Source organism: Betta splendens, chromosome 1, assembly GCF_900634795.4.
Source record: "Betta splendens chromosome 1, fBetSpl5.4, whole genome shotgun sequence".
Lineage (NCBI taxonomy): Eukaryota > Metazoa > Chordata > Actinopteri > Anabantiformes > Osphronemidae > Betta > Betta splendens.
Window position 1 is genome coordinate 9,968,216 of NC_040881.3, and position 18,422 is coordinate 9,986,637.

Sequence of the window (18,422 nt, forward strand, 5' to 3'; positions counted from 1 at the left end):
CTTCCAGTGAGTGGTGACAAGAAAGGCTGGACTGCATGGATCAATGTGCCCCAGAGATTACAGCCTGGTCACGGCCAGCGTTGCTCCATAAGCACATAACTACGGTCAATTTCTTTACAGAGTAGAACTTTTCTTTGAAAGGATGCCAAAGGATTTAAAGTGCTGTGATGGAGCCTCGCTTCGAAACCACTTCAGTCCCTACAAACACTATACTCATTAGAACACAGTAGACCTTCATCACTTCAACTATGTCAGACTGAAGGTGTCATGCTCAGACAAAAACACTTCTTGATGCAAGAATACGCTTCAGATGTTTTAGGAGGTTGTCGAGAAGCTTTTATGTAGACTCTGAGGTTTCTGAATAGAACTGTTTTGCCTTTTGTTGCAGCGGGTGGCAACTACTGGCCAAGTAGTATGACAGCACAACATTTCTAAGAGTGTCCCATTTCCCCTGTGATGTGCTCAAGCGGTTTAAGCCAGTTACAAGCTTGGAGTTCGCACAAACCTTTATTATTTAGGAGCTTTTAATATTTTACATGGACAATTCTCAATATTACGCGCTAATTAGTCAATTAATAAATTAACCAGATTCCATTCCATTACTGTGAGAAGTCAGACATTAGTTGCTGCTGAAATAAACCTATTTAAAATATCCACTCCATTTTCCAACATCATCATCAGCACCACTGTTTGAATTGCAGGGATCCTATCGTGTGTTCGCCGCAGTAGCACAAACCCGCCGCTACGCGGCGCACTTGTACCGTTTCCTCAATACGATGTTTACCTGATGAGATGCGTAATGTAGCGGCAAAATAAATACTATTGGGTCAACATGTTCTGGCATTAATATATTTTCCATGTTCTGCATTAACAAAATGTTCTTGCAGTGAATTCCTACTTAGGTTTCACTTAATTTGCTACCATGTTATATTAATCTTCTATATTCACGGAAGAAAACTTAATATTTTAATTGAAAACAGAAAAAAATATGTCTGATCATGTCTAGTGTTTGACCTTTCAAAAGCGTCTAAGTTATTTAAAATTTGCCTTTCAGTAACTAACCTATACTTGATGTCAAGTCTTTTTGTTCAGTTGTTATCCGATTGATTATACAGAACGACGTCGCCTAGGCCTTAACTGTCGATCTTCGAGAAATCGATCGACAAACGGAAGTGCATCGTGGGAGAACACTGGATGTCTTGTGTTTGGACTTAATCAGCTAACTTGAACTTATATTTTCTTTGAACAAAGGATACGAAGCAGCGATTCTGCGACTAAACCGGTTTTCTTTTCACATATATCCTGTGGAATTAGACTTTACTCCGGGACTAAACCATCGTGTATCTCAGAACAGGAACCGTGTGAGGTAACGCTGGCTAACACGTCGTCAAGCTAACGCAAATGAGTCAATTTTCAGACTGTTGTGACGTTGTCTTACTCGATTTTACTCGTGTAAACGTCCCAGCAGCTTTTAGCGACGTGTCTAACGTTTCTCGTTGTTATACGTGGGCTTCTATGGCGCCTGGAAAACAGCAGCGCCAGGTTAACTGGAAACAGACGTACTTGCTGAAGCTAATTTTGACATGAGCAAACTTGAGCCTGTGCGTTTCCTCGTAGAAGCTCCACTTCAGGCTTAGCGCTCACCACTGGCACCTGCCCCTGGGTCCGGTCCATTAGGACCGTCGAACAGCCGAGCTTCATTCATTGTTACTGCCTCCAGGCTTCTAGACGATGTCAGTCAAAATCGGGACCCTTCTAGATCACGTGCATAGATTGAGCGTGTTCGTACCAATGGATTTTGTTGGCATTTCTTTTTAACCAGCCAGGATGGACCCAGCTCTGCTGAGGGAGAGGGAGCTGTTCAAGAAGAGAGCTCTGTCCACTCCGGCTGTAGAGAAGAGACAGGCCTCCTCAGACTCGGGATCACACAAGAAGAAGAAGCCCAAAGTCGACAGAGAGAGCTCCTCGGGGTCCAAACACAGCGCTGGTAAGGTGAAGCATGTTTCATATAATATCAAGTGAATTATTGTTTCTATTAAGGGTTCCTGTGTTGATGTTTGGGATATAGATGCATATCATCTCCTTGGAGTAGCTGTAGGGGAGCACGATTCAACATTTGCAGAGATGATGACACTGCTACTCGCTGCGATTTTGATTTAAATTTTGTCCAGGGCTTAAACATAAATAGTGCAGATTTCGCTGACCTTAAAAATCAATACGTTAAAACCAGCACTACTTTGCTGTAACAAGTTACACCTCCTTGAAGTCTGTACACACAAACAGACAGATGAATTATTCTGTGTATAAATAGATTAATCCAATATGTCAGTTGCATTGAGAGCAGTTGCAAGTTTGTAACGTACAGTAACAGGTCAGTCCATTTAATCAATTAAAGCCAGGTAATTGTTTTTAATGTCAAATAAAATAGCACATAATGTAATTGTGCAACAGTTTATTAGGCATTTTGTGCTAAGGCATAAAAAAACCATACACTGTGCTCAATAAGACATGATACAGTACATTAATGTGCAGCAACAAAGTGTCACTTGCTTAACACGTTGACAGCACTGGTACAAGTTACTGAAAAAAAAACACAGGCTTTGCTCAAAGCAGGGATGATTTCCAGCTAAGCTTAATAAATGCATTTGTTGTCAGACCCTTTGGAGAAACTAGAATATTTCAGTCCTACAGGCAACATTTGACAAGAAAAGTCCCTCTGGGTCTTACTGGTTTTGTTGTATTAACATGTGATGCATTCTGTGACAGCCCGTGTTGTTAAGGGTTGCAGATTTGTGTTTGATCAGGACGTTCGCACGTACAGATACAACATCCTGGGCTGGTGACAGCTGGCCCAGGCAAAGCGCATTTGCTGCCACATAGCAATGGCAGGAGCCAAGCTACACTACAAGAATACGCTTGATTCAGATCATCTAATGGAATCTGGCTATTGCCGGGTGAGACCCAATCGACCTAGTCATGTTTACATGTTTACATTATTGAAGTAGCCAAAGCACAGAGTCAGTTATTCTACCTGACATTAAGCAACTCTAAAGCAAACAGAAGAAAAGCTGATGCAGTTTCCCTATTATCTTAGATGTATTATTTAGAAGTGACCCAGATTAGAAAAAAAGCAATAGTTATAAACATAAAATTACTAATAATGCATCAGACAAATTCCAAATTACATTCTCAACAACAACACCTCAAGCCCAGATCTACACCTTTGTGTGTGTGTGTGTGTGTGAACACACCATGAGTCCATGAACTGATGTTTCTAGTATAAAATATGGCTTTTAGGGTCTTTGTGGGTCTTTTGTGGGATATTTTAGGCTCTACTCTGTGGGTCAAGTGCTAGTGGTGTAAATGTGTGAAGTCGAAAGCCTACTCTCCTAATCTGTGAAAAGACTGCACCGTTCCTTTCATCTTTGTGTGTTAATCTCGTCTCTACTCCCACACGCTCCACAGCGACCAGCTGAACCACTAGTAGGCCAATTTAGAAGGTCTATGTCAGCACTCTGATATTGCCCAGTTCAGCAATCAACCCCCAATTTCTACTTCTCCTTTCCATTGGTCATGGCTCCTTCTACACCACCTCCGTGTGCGATTCTGGCTCCTTGCAAAGGCTGGTCATTAGTTTGCTGCAGCTTCCCGGACCCTCTTGCTGTAGCTGGTGGTGCGTCTTCCCTTTGGCACAGCACCCACAGTCCAGTAGCTCGTAGAGCACAGCCAGGGCAGCCAGAGACAGGACGGTGAGGATGAAGAGCAGAAGGATGATAAAGCAGGCCACATTCCAGCCATCGTGGAACGGGTAGACTTCCTGGACTTGGAACGACGTGCCGTAAATGGGGACAGCGTCCGAGAGATTGCTTGGGTTTGTAGTGGTCGTGATGTTGTTCATGGTATCTGGCTGAACACAGCAGAAAAGGAAAAAGGCAGATTGTTAATGAGTCTGGGTTTCACTGCACTGATGCATGTAAAATACTGTTTCCATGGTGAAAGAATGATTGAATTCCTCCAGGGCGTAATATTGAATTGTCTTATGTACAGTAAGTCCTCTCCAAAGCTAATATGCAGTCAGACCACTTTTACAATAATGTGTTTGTGGTCTAATTCATCTCCTGTCACCACAAGCACAGTTTTACTTGCATGACGAGACAGCGTGATGCCAAAGGTTGTATCAGAAAAGAGCACAAACCCGAGTGAGACCATCTGCTCGGAACAAAACGAGTCTTAAAAGCCTGGTGAAAATGGCTGCGAGCAGGCTGTAACGCGGCGTCAACGTACAGTCGCATTTCTCTGATGGAGCTGCACAGTTTTATTGAAGTTGAAAGGTGTGCGGCGGTGTGTGCTCATTGTCTGGCCATCTGTCTTCTTCTGCTACGCCTTCAGCCAACGCCTACTGTCTGAAATCCTTAGGGAGCAGCGTGCCAGCCTTTCTGCTGCCCCCACACACACACACTACACACTCTACACACACACTTTTACACATTTTATATAACACACTGAGACCAGCGCCGATGACCCAGATTATTTGACTGACATCATTTGAGGGATTTGTTGCACTTGCACGTAGCTGAGTGCTGCTCACGTGACCTGGCCATTACCTGAAACATTTAGTGGCTCCAGTTGTCTCAGGGTTTGTACTCTCAAGGGAAAAGTTGTAGTTTATCATCATCATGTCTGGAGCTGGAAATTGTGAATAAGGTTCAACTATTGCTTAGGTTCCTAAAGGCACACGATTAATTTTAATGCATTCATTGTGACAATTGTCATTGTTGTTTATGGTATTTTAATTTGAACAGTAATACACCAGCTCAAGCTTCCTCATATCCTCCTAGTCCAAATTAGGCTCATCAGCTTCACTTCAACTCATTGCCAACATTTCTACTAGTGTTTCCTGTCTGGTTTTGCCCTCGATGATCCCTCTGCTCTGTTCTGTTACCAACGCAGTCACACTCGCGTAACAGGCTGGTTCCATCACCATGCAGCATCTGCTGTCTCCTCCTAAATGAGCCCCATCCCTGCCAAGCTCCTAAAGGTATTGCTCTTTTGCGACGCGGTGTGTCCCTCAGCAGACACGCACGCAAACCAAACACAATTACACACTCCTTGTGTGCCCATCTGGCTCGTCACAGCTGTCAGCCCCTCATTGATTTGCCTTGAGACCTACAATATAAGTCAGGCATGTCCACAAACACTGGGATGGTGCACACGCAGACATGGACACAGACAGAGCTGGTAATGCTTCATATTTAAACAGAAAGCGCAGACGGACGCATCATGTTTATTTAATATCATCCTTGGTAAAATTTCTACTTCCACATTCTAGAACGTCTGTCAGAAATTTCTAATGTGGAAAGACACTGGATCCGCTGCACTGAAAGATGCATGACGTGCCCGTAAAGGATGGACATGCTGCAGCTCGGCGTTCGATGCCGTTGATCTGTTGATCTCACCTACACACCAGCGCTGCTGTGAAAAACGGGCCCACTCACCTGTTCGTCCGTCTCCGTCTCTAGAAGATGCGCTCTCCTCTTTTGCGGCGCTCCGCCCGTCGCTCTCTGGGTCTCGCTCTCCCCCGCCTACGTGCTCGCTCCTCGACCTGTTTTGCTCCGCAGCGCTCGGGTGCACATCCAGCCGTCGCTCGCGCACTCGCCCGCGCCGTCCGCCACTCCTTGCAGCTCCTCTCGCCTCAGCCGCGCAGGCACGGGCTGCCCTCCGCCATTGGCCCGTCCGCGTTAGCCCTGCCTCTGCACCATTCGCCGACAGGCCTGTCACCATCTCGGCGTCCCTCCCACTAATGCAGCTCCCAGCAGCCCAAGCTCCGGCCCACATCATGAATCATTCATTATGGGTGTCTGCTTTCGGCTTCGATTGGTGAGTTGTCTGCCCAGACCTTAGACGGTCTCCAGGGGGGAGCAGCATTACTGGACTCCAGCAGAGAACAGAGCTCGCAATCACCAGAGGCTCTTATGTAATCAGATCATTTATTAGATTATGGCCGGGGTCTTACTGTACAACAATCCAAGAAGGTTCGGCTCTGTTTTACTGCGTCCAGTATTTGATTAAAAACACTTTGGGGAAGGCCAGTCTTACAGTGGGTGATGTTTCTTTTTTTTCCACTAACACAAGACTCATTTGACTATTTTGAGTATCTGGTCTAAAAAATATTCGACATCTCCTTTCCTAATGTTACTCTTTGTTACTCTTTGTTTCTGAAACGCATGCTTTTATTTGTTTTGTGTACATAGCTTAAATATCTAGAAGACCTCTTTTGAGATGCACATTTCAAGGGAACCAGGAGGGGGTTGAATATTTTCTCACTGTGATGTAAACTGTCCTGCAGCTGTAAATACACGGTTATGCATCTAATGAAAAGCCAGTGTTTGTACAGCATTTATGCAATAACAATTGTTTGTTTTTGATATTTAGTAAATGCAAAATCCTTTGTAAGTGTGATAAACTGTTACACATCCTTTTTTTGTGCAATTTGAATAATCCAGATGAACGTGTCCAGTCAAACAGATTCATGGCTTTTATGGCTTCATAAAAATGATGAGGCAGATCGCACATTTTTACAATCATGCTCTAAGCTGTTTTTTGGTTTTCTTCACAGAGTCCAGTAATGGCAGTTTTAACATCAAGGCGAGTTCTGGGTACAAATTTGGCTGCTTGGCCAAGATCGTCAATTACATGAAGGTAAATCTCAGCAGTGTCTTTCAAAGTGATTTCTCTTTCTGATTGTAAATAAGCATCTTTCTAATTTCTTGTCGTCATCTCTGTCGAAGTGCTTGACTTATTGTCTGTTATGTTAATGGAGTGAGTCACTTGTTGTCGCTGCGTAACATTTGGTGCCCAGTCTTTCTTTTGGGATGTAAACAGCTTGTTTATCGTTCTGTGGCTCTGTGGAGAAGCAGCCAGGCCTTATCACACTAACTCTCTGACTCATCTCTCGCTGAAGAACTCGCACTCAAGTTGACAGATTTTCTTTGAATGTGTGCATTTTCTGGTGCCATCTGTTGAATACACAGAATTAAACAGTGTTAAATAAGCCGACGGTTGAATGTGAGGCGCTAAACCCTGTGGGCATTTGACTAAAACCCTGTCAGAGGTTTAGGATTAGACTTGATGAGATTTTGACCTGTAAGGTTGTTTGCTGGGACTGGTTGTGTTTTTATCTTTAGATTCATGTGTCTCTTTGTCTTTGATCGTCAGACAAGGCATCAGAACGGTGACACACACTTTCTCACCCTAGATGAGATTTTGGATGAGACCAAACTTCTCGACATCGGCATGAAACAGAAGCAGTGGCTTATGACAGAGGTGTGTTCCCACGTTCAGTTCATTCTCTTTTTAATTTCAGGTAACAAACCTCTTACAGAAAACACTATATAACAAACAACACCACATTATCCACTGGACTCTTTCAAGCTTAATACCCATACAAAGTTTTTATCCCTACAGTATTTTGCAGTCTGTCAGCCACAGATGTTTTTGACAACATCCTGTATGTTGCAAATGAAGGAAGCTGCTTTGTAGCAGTTGATCATGATGATAACACACACACATTTTTGAGTCATGTTTAATTGTGTCTTCTTGGTTGTCTCCTATAGTATCATACCTATGATACCTATGAAGGGTACTTGTAGTTTAAATAGATTCAGCCTAGAGTTTTAATATTGGGAAGTGCATGAATGAATCCTTCTCTGCATATTTGAACTTGCTGTACATCTTCTAATCACAGGCACTGGTCAGCAACCCCAAAATCGAGGTCCGTGACGGAACGTACGGCTTCAAACCAAAATACAACCTGAAGGACAAGAAAGCTTTAGTGAGGCTACTAGACAAACATGACCAGCTAGGCCTGGGGGGAGTCCTGCTGGAAGACGTAGAAGAGGGTCTGCCCAACTCCGCTAAGGCAATTAAGGTAGCGCAATAAATACAATCATGTAAAAGATGCACACTGGTGTCTGCCTCTGGGTGAGGAGGGAACAGTGTAATGACTGTTTATTCCCAGTTTATTATTTATTATTATTACATGTGAATATTCACAGGCTTTGGGGGATCAGATCATCTTTGTGACAAGACCAGACAAGAAAAAGATTCTGTTCTACAATGACAAGCACTGTCAGTTTGCGGTGGATGAAGGTGAGAATTAGTCAGCGTTTCTGTCAGTTGTCCCTTTGTGTTCGTCTCCAGCTGTTATTCTGTTACTGCCTCTGTTTTTCTAAATAACACCAAATACAAGAATGGAATTTCTTTACCCCTATATTTCAGTTTAGAGTTCCTTTTGTACATTTCATGTTATATTTTTATTTGGTTTATGTTTGTGTTCTTAAAAAACTTTTTTGTTTTGTCCAATTTGTCCAAATGATATAGGTAACATATTTTAATCAGTGAATTAATGTTAATCCAGTCTAAATTGTAGAATTTCAGAAGCTGTGGAGAAGTGTTCCCGTTGATTCCATGGATGAAGAAAAGATCGAGGAGTACCTGAAGAGACAAGGCATCACCTCCATGCAGGAAACAGGACCAAAGAAAGTGGTGAGTGATGCTTGAATAATTATGCCCTGAACAGGTTCACTGAAAATAATATTGTCATTACTTACACCAATAAAAGCATCCTCATCAGTGCTGATTATTCTTCTGTGCTTCCTGCAGTTACCGGTTCAAAAGAGGAAGAAACAAGGTGGGCAGAGGAAGAGACACTTCAAAACTCACAACAACCACTTGGCAGGAGTACTGGAGGACTATTCAGACGGCGTTCCTGCAAAGAAGTGAAGCCCCAGCCTCACTGCTGTAGAAGCTCTAAGTTACAAATGGCTGCACACAGACTCTGACCACAGTATGATTTAAAAAAAAAAGACTTCTCATGGCCATCAACACAATACAACTTGCTTCTACTATCTTTGTATTCTCTGTGGTCGTTGGGGTGAGTAGCACCTGTGTTGTGGAATCTTTCATTTAGTTTGATGAGTGATAGCTGAAGGAACAGTGTTCTGAGACCATTCACTACACGCCAAAAGACTGTACTGCAACTGTTAAAATGTAAATAAGGCTCAAGTGTCTACAGCTTAATTTGATTCAGTTTGTGTTTAAGTGGGATGCGTTTGCGAAAGGTTTTATTTAATGTGGGAGCTGCCTCTATCAGGTTACAACTTTCCATCCTTTGAACAGAAGGTGCAGAAAACAGGTTAGTGTTGTGCAAAGGCTCCAGGTCTCATCCAGCATGAATTATCTTGAACATTCTTCATGTTTCTCCATTTATTCAACTTTGCAGCAATGCCATAATGGTTTTGTTGCTAGTATTTTTGAGCATATTTTAATAAATTACTGTTTCACAATGCTGCCTAGTTTCTTTACTGTAATTTACTGTAGTGTCAGTTCTCTGATCAGGTATTTGCTGTTTTGCTGCCAGAGTAAAGTATTTAGATGGTACTATTTAAAATAAGTGATTGTGTTGGCATTTTTCTGATTTACATGATTGCAGATACATACTAAAACCTTGTGGAGTCATATACATTATATGAAAGTGATCATAAATGACTACATGGTGCACAATCAGTTGGCATTTTAAAGAGACTTTTAATTATAGAAAACAGTAGATCAGCACAGCAAGATGAAGGCAAACTGCTGCAGTTAGGATAGTATAATAATACAAATTGCTGAAAAACATTCTACTGAAGCTGCATACATATTTTAGAATTATATACATTCATGCTTCCTATTAGCATTTTGTATTTACATGTGTGTTTGCAAAGTTACATTTTAGCTAGTGGTATGGCCTGCTTTAACGGTTTTCTTTAAATGGTGATAGTTCGGCAAAATCTTCATCAGAAAGTCAAGCTGAAGAGTCTGAGGCTATAGAGAGAACAAAACAGACACCGATGAGTAAAATGCGCTCAAAAACATATCTATATTTTACTGCCTCACTTAATAGCACACAATGTCATGTTGATCACAAGCCCTGATGTCTGTACCCATACCTGTGGCCTCTCTGTCTGAACCCGCCTCATGCATCCAGAACCATAGATTACAGTGTTCTCTGGGATGACCTCGCACGTGTTGACCTGGCAGAAGGCTCCAACAATACATCCACTGGTGAGGATCACATTCCTACCTACATCAGCTGCACAACAAAAAGGAAGACATTTAATCCACGGTGTGACTTCACTCAGATGAATATTTCATCTTTCTCTGTAGGTGTGGGTTTGCTCAGATCTCCTGTAACACAATCTTCTTACCTTTAGATTCAATGACATTGTTGTCTCCAATTTTCAGGGCTTGTGATACTGTTGATCATCAGTTAGGGTCTATTTGCATTTGTTAGAATGTATCACATAATTACAACATGAAATTAATTAAGGATTGAAACTGGGCAGATCAACCAAGAGGATACCACAGCCAACTTCAAATACATTGTTGACACCAATTGTCATTGTTTTAGGTTCCACCTCAGAATCTGGTGTGATGTTTTCTGGGTAACTGTGGATTACAACAAACATCCACGTTATTGTGATGATGATAATGAGAAGCAGGGCACACGAGATCAAAGGTTAAATGGTACCTATTGATGATCAGAGCTTGCTCCTCGATCAAATTGCCTTCTCCAATCACGATGGGTCCTGCCTCCGCAATAATACGAGCTTTCGGATGGACCACTGTCCTGGGGCCTGAAGATGCACAGAGAATATATGTGAAGGTTTGCGGAGCTCACACAGTTGTACGTGTTCCCTGTGCCTGATTCGCTTAACTGTACAGATAAAGAAAAGTATGTTTCTTCAGCTCAACAGTGGCTACTAGCAAATGACCAAAGCGAAACATCGTACCTATGGTGACATCGCCTCTGATTTCACTTTCAACGCAAACTACGGCCCCAGCGGCTATTTTGACACTGAAAAACACAAGCGAACAGACAAAAGTGTTAACATGTTAGCTAATCGTGCTAGCTGTCAACGTCAACAAGCGGCCTAAATTGCTTCGTGGTTTCTTCATTTTAAACCATGTTATCATAACTTTTAGACCATTACAGATCGCGTAACGGTGCAACTTGTAGTCTGCGGCCTAAAAATTATATTACCTTTTCTGTGCGTTTTGTTTGTCTGCCATTGTGATAGACAAAGTGTAAAGGGAGGTGTCGTTGTGTCACTCGATCATCGATTAGGAAGCCTAGCCGTTGCGCCCTATGCGCATGCGTCGGCAGCACCCGCAAATAAGAGGGGCAAGTCTTTGATACCTAGATGTGATGACTGAAGTAGGAGCACACGCAGCTCATTTGGGGGAAGGTTGTGCCCAGGTCGTAGTAATACAAAGAAGTGATTTTAATCGTTGATATAAAAAAATTTAAAGAACACGTTGCCACAACAACAGCTGTCTTTATGTATCTTATTTTGGGAATACCACGTATTTTATTTTGTTGCTCACACACTTCCATAAAACACTGCAATTCTTATCACTAATAAAAAAATCACAAGTAGACTTCAGTAAACCTCTATTAGAGTAAACAGTATTGACCCACAGTACTTTGTACTTTGTCCCTTCTCGCTCCCACTACAATCTCAAAACAAAGCTGCGTCGGAAGTGAAATTTATTATGACAAAAAGGAAGCCGAAGAAGAACTCCCCGCACTCAGCCGCAGGGCTGACGGAGGCTGGACACACAGAGATGACACAAGCCCAACAACACAACGTGCTGTCTGTCGGTGCCGCCGTGGCTTTGCTCGCAGCTGTTTGCGTGGCGCCACTGAGGGCAGAGAGCTTTACCTGTAAGTAAACGGACCCGTTGGCAGGTAGAAGCTAAAGGCTAAAGACAGCGCTGCAGGGATAATGCTAGCCCAAGCTAGCAGCTTTGCGCCAGTCAGTGCCGTTGTTCAAATTAGGACAATGAAGGGGATTTTCGCCAACTTAGTAATACCCCTATCTATAAACATGCCTGGTAAATATTTACCTATTAATAACTATCATGAGCCATAAAGTCTGTTAGCTTTAGGCTAAGGGTGAAACAGCACCGACCACAGGAAACAGCCGACGGTGCAGAGAAACGCTCCAGTTGTTTGAACTTCCCTCCTGGTTGTATTTTAAGGATTAATGCAGCATGTGACTGTGCAGCCATAGCTTCGGCTCTCTCCCAAGCCCTGCTCATAAAGGCAGCGACGTTAGCTGCGTAGCTACAGACTGGGCTTTCGTTGTTTACTAACTATACCCACAAATATCGGTCTACTTCGCGAGTCGATATGGATCGCGTTTGTCCGTAACGATCGCGGTGAAGCGTAGGTTGAAGGTAAGCTGTGGGTCCAGCTGTACGGGGACGGCTGCAGAAACACTGGGCTGTAGCATCGCCTGCGTGTGTTGTTTACAGCTCTGTCTGATGTGTTCTGCTATTGCTCCCTCCAGCCGATTCCTCTCATCACAAGCACAAAGTCTTGAAGATGGACGAGGCCCTTCTGACGGTGAAGAATGAGCTGGACTCGGAGGTGGTGGTGTCGTGGGTGTCACAGCGCTGCTATCAGGTAGGCTTGCACCAAGTCATCTGTTCTCATCAAACCGATACCGGTGACATATGACCCGTTTCTGATCAGTCCTGATCCGAGCCATTGTTTCCCTCTGTGCTAGTGCTTGTACCAGCGGCTGGGGGTGGTACCGGCAGCACCCAGTCTGGGTCAGCCCAGCTCAGCAGACTTTGTTGTGAGCACACAGCATGAAATCACACTTGAGCTCAATAGCAGCGCTGTCAGCCTGGGGCATTGCAAGTAAGTTGAAGAACACAGACAGACCCGCAGACTCCAGCTCAGTTTCTGATAACAACAACAACATTGTTGGATAGCATTTTTTGCATAAATAAAAGAGTAATCTGACAATGTTCAAATACTGTATAGAATGATTTGTTTTGCTGGGTTGCTGCCTGGTAACTATGTTCGTTCAATTCCCAGGGTTCCTTTCCACTTTGGAGAGCATGGAAACTACTCTCTGTGGGTTAAAAATCTGCCAGACCCCTCGCTGGTCAACTGTACTATAGTCACTGATGCAGACCCCGTCAACAGCTACATGCGTGAGTCTCACACACAAGTGACATATGTCAAGTGATTTAATCCTTGTGTGGACTTTACAGCACGTCTTGTTAATGTGTGATGCTTTTCACAGCGATCCTGGTGGCTTTCCTTGTCTTTGTTGGACTGGCCGTGGTGTTTGCCATCGGAAGAGTTATACTAGGGTAAACGCCTTAACATGTTTACTTTCATAGCCAAATCTACCTGTGATGATGAATCGTGAACATCATGAACATTAGGTTTTATTGGAATAATTTTGGTGAGAGATTTGCTGTAGTGCTAGTCTTACTAGGTTTATGTAGCTGCTAAGCATATAGAGCTTGTCCTACTGTGCTTTTGTCTCATATGTAACACGTGACCTGACGCTTGTCATACAGTTACTCATAAACTGATATATTGCTTCTTGTCCAGTCTTGGTGTAGTGAAGAGCATCCTCTTCCGTATTAGTGGCTCCATGGAGACAGAGAGGCTTATCAACTCTGTGAGTGTTGCTTCTGTATCAAGACAACAAACTGCATTTATGTATTATAGCGTATCTATTCCAATACTCCCCAAGATGTTATATCAACACTGTCATTATCTCAAACACTATTTATGATGTATCTGCCCGTGCACAAGTGTGTATGCTCTAAATGAATTGTTTACTTTTACCATCCAGGAACTTGGGTCTCCGAGCAGAGCAGCAGAACCGGTTACCGACATCCTCCCTTCTCTGCCCAACCCCAGCAAGAGGCTACGGTCTTTGGATACCTTCAGAGGGTAGGGTGATCTGTGTTGGCTGCTGACACTGGAAGAGAGCAGTGACAATGTCATGATCAAAAGTTGATCCTCCTTCCATTTGGCCGTATATTTATGTAATGTTTGACCCTTTTACCAGTGGCGCTCTCATGCTAATGTTGTTCCCTGTCTTGTCAGGATCTCCTTAGTCATTATGATATTTGTGAACTACGGAGGAGGTCGGTACTGGTTCTTCAGGCATGAGAGCTGGAATGGTGAGTTCCACCAGATTCCACTTTTTTACCATCACTAGCCTGCACTGATGTCTGTCTTGATTCTTGGTTTGAATTCAAAGTATGTGTTTCCCACCTGTCTCCCCGAAGGTCTTACTGTTGCAGATCTGGTCTTCCCTTGGTGAGTTACACCAGTTACTGGTGTGTGCCCACATATTGTGTTTTTTGTAGTTTTTTTTCCCAGTTTTCCTTGTATTTAAAAGAATTCTGTTGGATTTGATGGATGGTTCTTCAATATAAAAATGAAATAATAACCCTTAATGCCTCCCTTGAATACAATTCTGCTTTGGTTCTCTTCTTTTCCAGGTTTGTATTTATCATGGGAACGTCCATTGCCTTGTCAATCAGCTCTCTGCTGCGTACAGGATCCACTCGCTGGTCACTGCTGAGGAAGGTTGTGTGGAGGAGCATGCAGCTCTTCATCATCGGTGTGTTCATCATCAACCCAAACTACTGCCACGGACCATGTGGGTATAAACACACCTCCTATCAATCAATGGACCCTGTCCTTTAATGATTTTTGTCACTCTTCTGATGATGCACTACTTGATTACATGCTCCTGCTCACACAGTATCCTGGGACAACCTGCGGATCCCAGGAGTGTTGCAGCGTCTGGCCTGGTCATACCTGGTTGTAGCCACCCTGGATCTACTGGTGGCGAAAGGTCACCTGGATGTTCTTACGATGGTCAGCCAACAGATCAGTTCTGTTCAGCGTTTAACTAATAAAAGCATTGAATGAACGGTTGACATGAAGCATGCATTCATTTTGATGTACTTTTTGTCTGTGCCTTCCAGGATGCTTGGTGGTCCCCTGCACTAGAAATCTTGCTCTACTGGCCGGCTTGGTTGTGTATGCTTGTGTTAGAAATCATCTGGCTATGCCTCACTTTCCTCCTCCCTGTTCCAAACTGCCCAACGTGAGTCAAAACAGAGTTGCTATAAATGTACTATACAATACAGTATGTGATTGTGTGCATTTAGTTAGTGACAGGCTCAGTGATTCAGGCATTCTTTCATGCTACCAAATTGTTGTGTATAGGCACAACTATAGAGCTATGACAAGTATATTTAATGTATTGTTTCTCGTGAATTCAATCATATACATTTTTATTGTTGTCCTTGTCCCTATTAATATTACTGACTCTACCTCTCTTATTGGAGCAGAGGCTACCTAGGACCGGGTGGGATCGGGGACATGGGCCTGTATGCTAACTGTACCGGTGGAGCTGCTGCTTTTATCGACCGGTGGCTGCTGGGAGAAAACCACATCTACCAGACTCCTTCATCACGGGTCAGTGACCTGCAAGCTAAGACACGCAGACGACAGGCGGTTCTGTATATTCCAGGATGCAAAGCTTGAACTTAGACACTGCATATTCTGATTCTTGCTAACTTTAAGACAGGGATGCTGGAGTTGACACGTTCACAGCTTAACTTAACTTGACTTGACTTTTTACAATTCTCTGTCTCCATTTTTCAACTAAGGTGATCTATGCAACGCGCATGCCATATGACCCAGAAGGTGTTCTTGGCAGCATCAACTCCATCCTCATGGCCTTTCTTGGCTTACAGGTTTGTAGTACCATAATAATGAGAATAAAATTAATTAGAGGATCGAAATAATCTATTTCTGACATCACTTGTTTGGTTTATCCCCAGGCAGGAAAAATAATCTTACACTACAGAGATCTACATACAAGTATTATGTCAAGGTTCCTCATATGGGGTCTCTTCTTGGTAAGCACTAGTTTTGTTATGTAACATCTAATGTAATATCAATGTATTTTTAATTAAGTAATTTAAGTAACTGACGTTTTAAATTCTCCACTGAGTTTTACCTACATGGTTGATTCATGAAGTGGCTGTAACCCACAGGGATTTCTGTCAGCAGTTATGACCAAGTGTTCCGCAGACCAAGGTTTCATTCCTGTCAACAAGAACCTGTGGTAAAGCTTTCTTTTATACGCTCCTATATGGAATTTTCTTTGCTCAGCAGTTGCCTTTTTTACAGCATAGCGGTTAACTGAACATTTGAGGAAGTTGCAGTTTTTGAAAAATAAAGAGAAATCCCAAGTTTGTTTTGTTGCTGTGGTAATCTTGCAACTTCTAATTCTAATAGAATTTGTTTTTAGTAGGTCTCAGTGGCCGATGATAGATATTAATAATCCCAACTGGGAAAATCCTGTGCTGCAAAAGCCAATGCATAAAAGGAAAAAGTAGTTCATAGCGGCTCTATATAGAAGCTATAGTGGTCAGCAGATACTTTAGCATTGAGCACAATTGTTGAGGATTTTTCTTGAGGAAAAATGAAGTTTGCGTGTACAATCAGAAGGTGTTAACCTTTAGCGCGACTCAATAAACTAGTAACTCTACTTACAGATGATAATGTTTGACCGTCTTGTTTCTGCCCATGTGTTGTAGGTCTCTCTCTTATGTGACAACACTGGCCTGCTTTGCCTTTGTGCTGCTGGTGGCGATTTACTACACAGTGGATGTGAAGAAGTGGTGGTCGGGAGCACCTTTCTACTACCCTGGTGAGCTCAGAGATGTGTGATTGGAACCAAGGAAATAGCAACATTTTAGATTTTTAACTCATTTTGCTCCAAATAATAAGTGAATGGTTCTTTTGAGTTTAAATGTGGAAGCATGTTTTGGTCTCCATGTACTGCATTTTAGTGCAAAAAGAAGAAGTGAAATTGACCAAACATCCCCACAGTAAACTAATTTTATATTTCTCTGTGTCCGTTAACCTTTGTCTCCCTCTCACTCGCATGCCTTCAGGTATGAACTCTATCCTCGTCTACGTGGGCCATGAAGTGTTTGAGGAGTACTTCCCCTTTCGCTGGCACATGACCAACAGCCAGTCCCACGTTGAGCACCTCACCCAGAACCTGGTGGCTACTTCCTTGTGGGTCCTCATCTCCTATGTGCTCTACAAAAAGAAGATTTTCTGGAAAATTTAGTCATCGATTGAAAATTATATCACAGCTCGTTGTTTACGTCAGCATTGCTGGAGTTACAGACTAAAAACATTTAGAAAGCAGAAGACAGATTTGTCACCTGGACTGTGATGGTTCTGCTCTTTTGAATGTTTTTTTTGTTTTGTATTTTATTTTGTCTTTTTTTACATATATTCAGATATAAAGCAGCTGATCTCTGCCAAATATTTTAAGTAACCGAGGAAAAAATTGTTTAATATAAGTATGACATTGGTATTGCTTTTTTTGTTATTGTGTTGGAGATGTTAATTTCAGGTTGTTGGTGGGTAATTAAGCCCTTGTTGACTTTCTTTTGGTATAATCCCTGTTGCCACCTAAAACCTGATACTAGAAACAGTTTTGTTTTTTATAAAGTTGTAAACTTTAAGAATTACAAAAGGCCTCAAATACTCACTTAAGGGAAAAAAGCTGTCAAGAAAACATCATGTTTCATTATTTCTGCTGCTCTTTAAGTGATAATACTCCAACAAGAGGAAACGGTGTTTAGTGTTTTTAAAAAGTGACAGTTAAGCACTTGCAAATTTTGTTCCTGTTTTGTGTGTAAATACACGTATCATTAATCACTGTCAGTTACTAGGCCAGCTCTGGAGCACGTGTTTTCCATTTGCAGTTCTCTGCTCCTCGCTGACCGTCCCGTCTCTCAGCGAACAGATGGACTTGATGCTGTGTAGCATCAGTGGTCTGGGGAAAGTGAAGGAGGGCTTGTGGTGCCTTGTTTTTGTAGTTTGGTTAATACAGAAGGATGCATGTGCTTGTTTTTTATCACATTTTCAGAAACTCACTTTAAAAGGATTGCACTTTGAATGGTGTCTTCTTACATTTGCACCGTATAAGCTGTGTTTTGCTCATGCACAATTCCAAGTTATACAAATCAGCATACAGCTTACAATTAGCCCCAAGTTATTTTCTACATGTATTACCAGATTTTGCAAATCTCATAAGATACTATTTTTTATTTAATGCTGACTTAATTAAATGAATGTATTCTGTCCAAAAAATGTTATTTTTTTTTAATGTAAACTAACTTAAGATGTGTTTATTGAATAAAACCCAATTTTATGGGTCTTTGGGTTTGATCATTTTATTTGATATTAAGGATGTTTCTTTCTATGTTACACAAACAGTAGAATTTATTGTTACAAAGTTATTATTTGTACAAAGGCCATGTGTCAGAAAGTGTATTTCCAGTGTTCGTGCTGTGAGTAATGCACTTATTTATCTTCAACTTGCGCCTTGTATCTCAGCAAAACAGAGGTGTTTATAGGTGCAGTTCGGTTTATTGCTCAATAAGGCGTGGGAATCGAGTTACAGACTGGCTTCTCTGGCAGAAAAAAAGCCAAGCGTGAGAGTCTCTTGGTATCGCGA

The 18,422-nt window shown here is 42.3% G+C and overlaps 4 protein-coding genes across 6 annotated transcripts; 2 read left to right on the plus strand and 2 right to left on the minus strand.

Moving 5' to 3' along the window:
- Positions 1 to 1,139: 1,139 nt before the first annotated feature.
- Positions 1,140 to 9,344, plus strand: gtf2e2 (general transcription factor IIE, polypeptide 2, beta). 2 transcript variants are annotated; one of them, XM_029138981.3, is made up of 8 exons: positions 1,140 to 1,366; positions 1,827 to 1,987; positions 6,617 to 6,699; positions 7,216 to 7,323; positions 7,745 to 7,927; positions 8,055 to 8,148; positions 8,429 to 8,544; positions 8,662 to 9,344. In XM_029138981.3, exons 2-8 carry the CDS (start codon positions 1,828 to 1,830, stop codon positions 8,779 to 8,781), a joined length of 864 nt encoding a protein of 287 aa, XP_028994814.1. In that variant the 5' UTR covers positions 1,140 to 1,366; position 1,827; the 3' UTR covers positions 8,782 to 9,344. The 2 variants fall into 2 exon arrangements, with proteins under 2 accessions (XP_028994814.1, XP_028994734.1); XM_029138901.3 differs by having other exon boundaries at positions 1,141 to 1,366; positions 1,823 to 1,987.
- On the minus strand, positions 2,438 to 5,750 carry smim18 (small integral membrane protein 18). The gene is made up of 2 exons (XM_029139229.3): positions 5,496 to 5,750; positions 2,438 to 3,907 (listed from the first exon to the last, which is right to left on the minus strand). Exon 2 carries the CDS (start codon positions 3,896 to 3,898, stop codon positions 3,584 to 3,586), a length of 315 nt encoding a protein of 104 aa, XP_028995062.1. The 5' UTR covers positions 3,899 to 3,907; positions 5,496 to 5,750; the 3' UTR covers positions 2,438 to 3,583.
- A 221-nt stretch (positions 9,345 to 9,565) lies between the features above and the next one.
- Positions 9,566 to 11,227, minus strand: LOC114848519 (dynactin subunit 6). The gene is made up of 7 exons (XM_029139091.3): positions 11,081 to 11,227; positions 10,830 to 10,894; positions 10,568 to 10,673; positions 10,400 to 10,485; positions 10,245 to 10,292; positions 9,987 to 10,129; positions 9,566 to 9,861 (listed from the first exon to the last, which is right to left on the minus strand). The coding sequence occupies exons 1-7, from the start codon at positions 11,107 to 11,109 to the stop codon at positions 9,769 to 9,771; spliced, it is 570 nt and encodes a 189-aa protein (XP_028994924.1). The 5' UTR covers positions 11,110 to 11,227; the 3' UTR covers positions 9,566 to 9,768.
- A 322-nt stretch (positions 11,228 to 11,549) lies between these two features.
- hgsnat (heparan-alpha-glucosaminide N-acetyltransferase) lies at positions 11,550 to 18,121 on the plus strand. Of its 2 annotated transcripts, none has more exons than XM_029138604.3 (18): positions 11,550 to 11,764; positions 12,393 to 12,508; positions 12,612 to 12,748; positions 12,929 to 13,047; positions 13,140 to 13,209; positions 13,457 to 13,526; positions 13,704 to 13,804; positions 13,961 to 14,037; positions 14,146 to 14,176; positions 14,362 to 14,522; positions 14,628 to 14,743; positions 14,854 to 14,975; positions 15,223 to 15,349; positions 15,544 to 15,630; positions 15,718 to 15,795; positions 15,934 to 16,004; positions 16,480 to 16,592; positions 16,840 to 18,121. In XM_029138604.3, exons 1-18 carry the CDS (start codon positions 11,593 to 11,595, stop codon positions 17,019 to 17,021), a joined length of 1,950 nt encoding a protein of 649 aa, XP_028994437.1. In that variant the 5' UTR covers positions 11,550 to 11,592; the 3' UTR covers positions 17,022 to 18,121. The 2 variants fall into 2 exon arrangements, with proteins under 2 accessions (XP_028994437.1, XP_028994513.1); XM_029138680.3 differs by lacking the exon at positions 11,550 to 11,764 and adding an exon at positions 11,887 to 12,279.
- The last annotated feature ends 301 nt before the right edge of the window (positions 18,122 to 18,422 follow it).